This window comes from Filicampus tigris, chromosome 7, assembly GCF_054856515.1.
Source record: "Filicampus tigris isolate MCC_2025a chromosome 7, RoL_Ftig_1.0, whole genome shotgun sequence".
Classification (NCBI taxonomy): domain Eukaryota; kingdom Metazoa; phylum Chordata; class Actinopteri; order Syngnathiformes; family Syngnathidae; genus Filicampus; species Filicampus tigris.
This window is the reverse complement of record NC_141223.1, coordinates 1,009,589-1,019,115: the sequence shown is the minus strand read 5'-3', so window position 1 is coordinate 1,019,115 and position 9,527 is coordinate 1,009,589. Positions and strand designations below refer to the sequence as shown.

The 9,527-nt window shown below is 43.6% G+C and overlaps 1 protein-coding gene across 2 annotated transcripts in view; it reads right to left on the bottom strand.

Annotated features, from left to right (window-relative positions):
- Positions 1-214: 214 nt before the first annotated feature.
- Positions 215-9,527, bottom strand: part of tyw1 (tRNA-yW synthesizing protein 1 homolog (S. cerevisiae)) — a 34,933-nt gene continuing 25,620 nt past the window's right edge. For both annotated transcript variants that reach the window (XM_086036782.1, XM_086036783.1), the window contains exons 15-16: positions 6,324-6,491; positions 215-1,961 (exon numbers count right to left, since the gene is read on the bottom strand). In XM_086036782.1, the coding sequence (XP_085892908.1) occupies positions 1,740-1,961; positions 6,324-6,491 (390 nt within the window). In that variant the 3' untranslated portion in view covers positions 215-1,739. The remainder of the gene's footprint in view (positions 1,962-6,323; positions 6,492-9,527) is intronic.

Below are 9,527 nucleotides of genomic sequence, written 5' to 3'. Positions count from 1 at the left end.
TGTTTTGTGTTACCACTTTGAGGCCAAGAAGTTGTGGCGGTGATAAAGATGATGAAGCCAGTCTGAGCGCTTCCTCCCGAATGTCAATCACACAGCTTGCTGTCAATCAAAGACCAAAGTTAGTCAGAAGAACACAGTAAGTGCAAGCTAACGTTTTCGAGTGGATGTACTGCTGCATGTTTGTGTGTGTAAAACAACAGAGAAAAACAACAACTTGTACATTCAACTTGTATTTGAACGAGGAACGCGTGACTAAAAAACAAACATGACGTATCCCCACTTGTTTTTTCCATTTGTAGCCAAACAAACAAAAAACAGATTTCTATTAAAAAAAGAAAAAAATGAAAAAAGAACTGGATAACAAAAATTGATTATGTAGAATAAGAGGTTGCTACAATAAGGTCAGTTAGATGCAACTTAAAAAAAGCCACATTTGTGGGGGTTTTTTTCCCCCCTAGATAAAATGAACAAAATGCAAACTTGTGTTACAGACAAAACCAAATCTCTGCGGCGGATTGATGGCACAGAATTGAATGTCTCCATAAGTGGGTATCATAAACATAGAACATGAATCATGTCCACCTGTCATACATCAGCAGTATTTCATGTCTGTTTCCGCATTTCTAAGTGTAAAATACCCCAAGTGGGAAAATCATAAAGTTCATCTGAAACAATTTAGTTACATCCATTATTGAATTGTTCTACATTTTAACAAAACATTCAATTTGAAATCAGTGCCTCCCAAAAGATTTAAAATGGCTTCAAGATGCCACAAATGGCGGCAAAGCACTACATGAAGACCCTCAACTCACTTTAACATACAGTAGTTCCTTGGCACCAAGATCAAGATCAGGCCACATTTTCAACAAGTAACAAGATGACAGCGCCGCGCACCCGCCTCCAAAAACAAAACAAAACATAGGTTTAGTGTGTGTATGTGGGTATCAAACAGTGTTCCCCTACTCTTGGCGGACGTGCACACACTGAGCCCTGCCGTTAATAACCAAAATCTGCAACAAACTAACAAACCAGCTAAAACGGTTCATAATAGGCTGTGGATGCCACAAGACGGTGGCAAAAAACTACTTTTGTCTAAATGAACCTCCACGACTCAATTTAAAAGAGTGCCTAGGCACCAAGATGCTACAAGGTAGCGGCAAAGCACTATTTTTGTCCAAACGAACCAGCACAACTGATTTCAACATAGTTTCTTGACACCAACAATGCTACGAGATGGTGGCAAAAAACGACTTGCCAAAATGAAATTCCTCAACTCAGTTCAACATTGCTTTCTTACCCCCCCACCAAATAACAGACGATAGGTTCACAAAAAAGGTACATTTGTAAAATGTCGAAGCACAAAAACTGATCCGTACAATTTATGTAAGAGGAAGGGATTGGGTGGGGAAACAAACTTGTAGTATCTGTAAAATGTGAGGAAGTGAAAAGAACAAATCCGTCTGGCAAGATGCCGCGGCTGCTCTCTGGCCCGCGGGCCTTGAGTTGGACAAGTGTGCTCTGTCATGAGGCCGCTAATGAAGCTGCAGTGAGGATCAATTTCATTTAATCAACCAGCATCAGAGACTCACCAGATTTAATTCTGCCGTTCATTAGGAAAACTTACATGTAAAAAAAAGGAGAGCGAGAGAGAGAGAGCGAGCGAGCAAGGAGCGCAATAATGAGGAAGGAAATGTCTTGAAAATAAAAGGCAATTAAAAGTCCTCATCCAAGCGGCGCAATCAGCATCCAGAGACATCTTTGCCTTTGTTGCGTCTCTGGAAGCGGGTTTCGGCCGGGTCGAAGCCCTGCTGACTAGCCCCAAAGAGCGCCCAGTCGGGGGTCCGCGCCGTGTAGTCCGACGCGGAGAAGACCTTGAGGCCGCCGCTCTCCTGGTGGGCCCTGGCCAGGTCCTGGAAACGATCATAGTCGATCCACGTATGCCACTCGCCATCCACCTTGAACTGAAAACGGAGAAGGACAAAAGATGAGCGGATGGCAGATAAACAGTCGGCTGCTAACGTAGTTGTCCTCATCGTTACTTGGTGCTCCGAGACTATATTTGGTCCCAGTAAACAGGGTCAAATTTGAGAGTAAAATATTCAGCGAGTAAATTTTATACTCAATTTTACGCTAAATATTTTACTGGGACCAAATATAGTCTTTTTAGTGTAAAATGTCATCTACGAAATTTATTGTGTGTGGACAGTTAGACCAGCGAGCTAGCTCGTGAGTTGCTAACATCTCAGTTTACATCTTTACTCAGTACTCCATGTCGAACATGAAAAAGAACAAAGAGTAATTGGGCTGAAACGGGTCCTCGAGTAATTTGGATACTTTGGTTCAAAACAATGCTGAAGGCATTTTTTTTCCTACCTTTAATACCCGCTTATTTACGTATACACTGTGAGGAAGAAGCCAAGCTAATCGCAGGAACGACTGTTCACGCGATGCATGACAGTAACACGCCACCAACGCAATAAGAAGGCCAACCTCAAAATAAACCTTACCCCAACCAAATAATATATGGACATCAATGCCTTGGCGCGCTTTTACTTTGAAGTTGTTCGCGGCAGCCTGTCATGCATAATGGCTGACTTGACTCGTTTCGACATCAACAACACGTTGTCCTGAAACAATGTTCAATCGCTAATTAAGGGCGCTAAAAAACCCCAAAAAACTTAAATATGCTGCCACCGTACTGTTTAGCGACAGCACCCGCGTTAGCGGCTAGCTGGCAAAACAGTGAGAGCCGTCAGATCAAAGCTAGTTTAATAGATGTAAATGACTCGGCACACTTTGGTGCTGACGGCCTGACACAGTTGCTGCTGATCACTTTTGAACAAATCAGGCTCATTCAAGTGCGTCGGTTCAGCTGGCAAGATGGCTACTGCGGCTCTGTTGTCACTTTGTCTCATCAACCTAAATATGGGGAGAGATTTGTCGAAAATCTCGCTCATGTTTCCAGAGAGGCGAATAGCGTGCTGCAATGCACAGATTCAATTGAAGTATTAAATGTTGATTACCTAAAAACGAAAAATGTTCATCATTAAGTGGAAATTAAGTTTTTTTGTTTTTTTTGTCTTCTGTATTTCTAACCAAGCAAAAATATCTTTCGATTACTCGATGGAATTTTCAGGAGGCTATCCAAACACCAAAATATTTGCTAGCTGCAGCCCATAAGACCAATGGCAGAGCCACTCAAAGACTGTGGTCTTTTTTTCTGGCCAGCTTTCTGTGACGACGCTAACTTCTGTGGTCATTTGTCTCTTGTGTCGCCCTTTCGGAATAAATGTCGCAAAACTTTCAAGGTTGTGCTGTATTTTGTTAAGACTTCCTCCTTATCAATCACGACTCTCACAGCCAAGCTGCCATCCATCTTGTTAAAGGGCCCACAGGAGGCTGATACATGGACCTGCGTGTGCCTGCGTGTGCCTGCGCGTGCGTGTGCGCGTGCGCGTGTCTCACCAATCCAAGCAAAACATGTAAGCGAGCAACCTCTCGTCTTGGCCACAATGCACCGGCGGCAGATTCAATAAACGGACACTGAGGCGCTAAATGGTGCTTGCATTCATGTTTCATCTTAAAAAAAAGGTGCATGGAGGAAGAGTCAAATGCTTTACACGTGGTGAGGGGTAAAAAAAAAAAAAAAAAAAAAAAAAAAAAGAAGATGAATAGAAATTGCACGAACCATCAGAGACAAAAATCAATTGACTGATTGATTGATGGTGAAGAGAGTGGAAGAGACTACTAATTGAGTCCGGCATGCTAATTGGAAGGAAAAGGAAGTCCTGCAAATTTCTCTCTGAAGGGCAAGTTTCTTTGCGGCCGCACTTGTCTACACGTGGCATTAGGGCTGCTCAATTAAGAGAAAATTATTATTCATGTAATAAATGAAATCACGATTATTCAAACGATCATTTATTTTTTGATACCAAACAAGAAAATGTTTACAAATATAAAGGCAACTAAATTGAAGTAAGTTCCTTTTGGACCAAAAGAAATTTGTAAAAATAATTACAAAATCAAAAAAGGTGCAAATGTATGAATTCAAACATGATTTACTTGTGTAAACAAACATGGCATTGCATACAAATGCACATGAATAATCATTTTTCACGATGATGCCAATTTTGTAATTGTGGAGTGAATACTCATGATTGTAATTGAATTTCAATTCATTGCACAGCCCTACACGCCATTCGGATGAATATTGCGTTTGTGGAACATGAATTCAATGGCAAAACACACCCGTTTGCAGCCATCTCAGGAAGCGGCCTTTTTTCCACACACACACGACTCTCAGAAAAGCTCTCTCATAAACTTTCACACATTTGCCATCTCACACTCGCTCAAACTCAGTCACATTCTCACACAGACACGGGCGCATGCACACGCAAACAAACCAACACACACACCTGCGTACTCACACACATAGTCACACCCTCCTTTTGCTCACACACAGTTACGCGAACGCACATTCAAATCCCCGCCCCCCCCCACATAAATGAAAGATAAGAGTGCATCGTCCTGAGAGCTTTCCAACAACTTTTGCATGGTTGAGGTGTACCTAATGAAGTGTCCCGCGCCTTTCTGCTTCGTGCTCCACATGTCACATGTCGAGTGAACGCGTAGCGAGCGTGTGAACAACGCGTAGCGGGCGATCCAGCTGCGCTAGTGCCGTCTCATTGGGCCTCACCCGTTCATTGGATGGAAGAGAACGGAAGGTCCTGTGAGCTTGTAGGGCACAACATGGACCCACAAATGATGCGAGAGCACACAACAGGTCAATGCATCACGTCCGCACTGCTGGTGTGTTTAACGTACCGACGTCGTTCGCCACTATGTAAAGACACAGGGCACGTGCACGCGTTTGTACTCTTTGATTGATTGATTTTTTTTTTTTTTTTTTTTTTTTCATGTGATCGACAAATAAGCAGGCATCTGTTTTTACTTGAAAAATCCTATTTGAGCACAAAGGTTTCCCGGGCCAAAAAAGAAGCGTCCATTTTGAAAAGGGAGGCGAGGGCGACAGCTCGGACTCGGCTCGTCTGCTGGAGAAAGCGTCACGCCGCAACACAACAATCTGGGCCGCAAGTGCAAAGATTGGGAGTGTGCGTGTGCGCGCGAGTATATTAGGAAACGCTGACAGGCGTGGGCGAGAAGGACGTGCAAATGAAGCAAAGTCTGAGGCTGTCGCACTAATGGCCGCGGCAGCGCACGACGGGAAAGATGACTGGCTTGGAATATTGACTACTGTGTGTGTGTGAGAGTGAGCGAGTGAGGGAGTGAGCGCGCGAGCGAGCGAGTGCATTTGCGAGTAAAAAGGAAAGAGCGAGACGGAGAAAGAGTCAGAGAAACAGTGGGATAGAAAGTCAGCATGTGTGAGAGTGAGTGTGTTTCACAGTGCGTGAGTCTGTGTGTGTGTTTGTGATGTGTAAGAGAATTAGTTTGCGTGTAGGAGAGTGTGAGAGTGAGTGAGTGAGTGAGCATGTGTGTGTATGAAAGGTAGTGTGTGAATGAGTAAGAGAGCGAGTGTGAGCAAAAGTATGAGAGAGAGGGAGTGTGTTGTGTCAGCGTGCGTGCGTGCGTATGTAGCCTTCCAGCAGGCTCCCAGGGCCCATGCGGTGCCACTGGATCACATCTGCAGGTGGTGCCCAAAAGTAAAACAACAACACATAAAAGACGACGACACTTTCAACATTCCAATATTGTGTGTGTGCGCATGTGTGTGCGTGCGTGCGCACCAAGACAATGACTCACCATTCGATATTCAAACATCTGCCCACGCCTCAACTGGACAGTTTGCCCATCAAAGAAATAATGACGCGGTTTAAGAAAGCCGGGCGCAGCCACAAGGAATCAACCGTTACACATTAAAGGCGCTGGCCCATGCGAAATGTGTAAAACTCTATTTAAAAAACGTACAATTGGCTTAACGGGTGGGAACGAGATGGACAACAAGCATGGCGGAGTCCTGGGGCAGGACAGGGCAGGTGAGGACCAAATAAGACAGCAGAGGGCAAGACAAGACCAGATAGAAGAGGAAAGGGCAAGACAGGGTAGGATCGGTCAGGAGAGGACAGGACAGGACTGGGCAGGCCCCGGCAAGATAAAGCCAGACGAAATAGGACAGGACAATGCGGGATTGGGCAAAACGGGACGGGACCTGACAGAACAAGAAACAACAAGTCGAGGCAGGAAAGGACATGAAAAGTCACGATAGAAAAAGATAAGACCTCAAGACAGAAGGACACAAAACCGGAAGACGAGAAAGGACAGGAAAGCCCGCCAAAAGACAGGAGAGGACAGGGTCAAGGCGTTACCTTGTTGTGGGCAATGAGCAGACAGTTGGAGTGTTCGTGTTCGCAGGCGATTTGGTAGTCAGTCAGCATGTCGACCAGCTGCTGCACAAAGGCGACCACTTCCTGGTGCCACGGGACGTTGGCCATGGTCAGACTGCTGGCTGAACTCTCACCGCAGTACGTCACGCCCTGAAAACGCGCACACACACACACTTTTGTCAAGATGTCCGAGATGCAGAAGATTTTGGTTTTCACAGCCGGAACGCAAACACCAAACCAAAAGGCGACGAACGCCAATCAGGGACGAGCGCGGGACAGGCAACCTGACTGTGTCAATTCCACTCAATGAAAACTGAACTGCTGGACAAAACGGGCAAAAAGGCAGAGAAGCACAACGCTTCAACAAAAACAAAAGAAAACGCTAATAAATTGAAATGTTACATTTATAAAACTAACAACACAACAACGATTTCTAACTAACTGAATTTCCAAAAGAAAAGTCAAACCAAAAAGTAAAGATAATGAAAAATCCCAAAGACTCCTAAGCCTCGTCTGTGTGTTCAAGAAAAAAACCCCAAAAGGTGGCTTTGTGAAGCCGACCGCATACATTTTGGCTTCATCGTGAAATATTCCCCCGAAGCTCCATATCCCCGACTTGCTGTGAGTCGTGACGTGTATAATGAGGACAATTCCCCAGGTGGGACGGCAGACGGCACCTTGGCGAAGGAATGATTGGAAATCGGTGCTTAGCGGCGACTGGAAAGCTTTTCTTTTTGTTTTTTTTTAAAAAGGCTGACATTTGCTCCCTTTGCAGACTGTTTGTGCAATCGGGACGCAATTGATGACGGCGGCTGCACCCGGAGGCCGACTGAGTAACGGCCCGGCGCACCGCCGTCGCCATCAATCACTTGCTCCGGGCCCAGACGACGGCCGGCCGGCGGTCGGGCGGGCGGGCTGGAATTAAAGTATGTGTCACAATATGGATATAAAATGCGCTTTTAAACACATTTGAACTTTTGAAAGTATTCCTTAGCACCTGTTCTGACTTTCCTTCGCCGTCAAGAGGTTGGAGATGATTATGGAAGATGACTTTGCGTGCTCGTTTCAAGCTGTATTGGTCACTTCAAACTTGAAGTATGCAGTCAAACTGACCCATACAACTCCATAACTCAATATTGTACAGTTCACCAAATTTGTCAAACTGCATATTTTTTTATGGGCTTTTATAAAATTTATAGTATTTTTGTAATATTTTGCTTTTTTTTTTATACCTGTGCTATTATTTCTCTTTTTAATAACCTCTGTATTTTTTAAATCCAATATATTTTTGGTGTATTTTGTATCATATTTAATGTGTAATCTCAGAAAATTACAAATATTTTTGTCTTTTTTTTTGCAATTGTACATATTTTGTGTGATTTTTATAATCTTTTAGAAACGTTCCCAAATATATTTCAGTTATGTTTTTTCCCCCCCAAACGTTTCTCTGTTTTTATACTTGTATTATTTTGCTGTTTTATGTATTTTAATATTTTCTTTTTGGTTTCAGCATTTTTGAAAATTTGTTTTGTAATAAAAATACTTTCGATCCGTTGAAAATATTACAAAAATAGAACGCTCAATAGTTTTGTATTTTTGTCATATGTCAACACATACAAGCAAACACGGTTCATTTACTGTACACACCAAAATGTTCAACCAAACCACAGCGAGTATACATGGACCCATGTATTACAGTTCAATCGGAACAGCAGGCCCTAACTTGTGAAAAAAGTGAAAAAACACACACACACACACACACACACACCCCAAAACATTGCGGTGGCCTTTTGGGGGCTAAAGTGAAGGCACCAAAGCCTTTTTCATGGCCACAAATGAAAACTTTGGGCAAACGTAATACTAGATATTGCTTTCAATTTTCCACCCCCCATTCCACAATGTGCAGCGGGTTGTGTTGAAGGCAAGTTTATTGGTGTGTCTGTTGAATCAATAACGCTTATTGATGCAGCAGAGAGACAATCAATCAGGCCTCCAACGAGCACAAGACACCAAAGAAGAAGAAAATGATTAACCGGGGAACCTCTGACAAAAGGCCGAAAATGTGACACCGACTTCAATTGATTGCCTGCTTTCTGCACCGCAAGCACGCACACGCATGCTGATAAATTCAACAACACGTTATGGACACTCACCGGACACTTCATTAGGCACACCAGGGATGCAATACGCCGCACTCGTTCTGCTGTGAATTGCTTTGTTTTTGCCAAGGACATCATTTGGGTGATTAAGGCGGAGACTGTTTGTGCTAATATTCTTGTCAATAAATTGTGACATAAAAAACCCCCACACTGTTTTGCACGACAGGGTATTAGGGACACCCTGAAAGATTTAGAATGTAAATGTGTTATAAAAAGTGTTTACATGGCCAGAATAAAGTCGTTGTTTCAAGTTAACAAGTCCGCTTTTTCAAGTCAACTCGAGGTCATCTTACTTTTACAACTGGGCTGCGGCCGTGTTAGCAAATTGCCAATCACATTCCAACTCATGTGAAACGGGAGTCACACCATTAAAAGTCCCTCTGGTTAACCCCAAATAAAGTTCATGTGCTCTCGTAAGCTTTTCCTGACATCGCGCTCTGAAATTTTCCTTTTTCATGCATTCATGAAAACAGGCATTTGACCAGATGGATGGATGTGGTTACACTGAAGGAGTTGATATCAAGAAGGAATTGGATATGAACAGTTTGCCCACTCTAGTTCTCAATAGCTCAAAAGTCCCCAATGAGTGCATCAGGTAGCATTATTGGTAGAAACATTAGTCAGCACTTGCTGTCAGTGACAAATGAAAAGGTCTCAGCGCTAATCGATAGCAGATTATCATTTCGCAGGAACACAGCAATGTTCTCGGAAGGCAAGGCTTGGGCGGCGGACATGTAAACACAGCATGCTTAAATCGATATTTCGAGACGAAAAAAAAAGAGATATTGGGGAGCCCTTTGAACAGCTCTCACACTGACTCAACACTCACAAACGCTTCAGAGCGCACTGAGCTGCGTTCAACAACATCGTTTGAATCCGCAAGACAAAGTTTACAGGACTGAGCAAAAGTCTTGAGATAAAGGTGTTAACTATTTTGGCATTTGCAAATGAGTTAACTGCCGAGTCCATTTAAAGTCTCTTGCATCATCAAACATCAGTCAGCTGGCGAGAGATAAGAAGCGCCAGC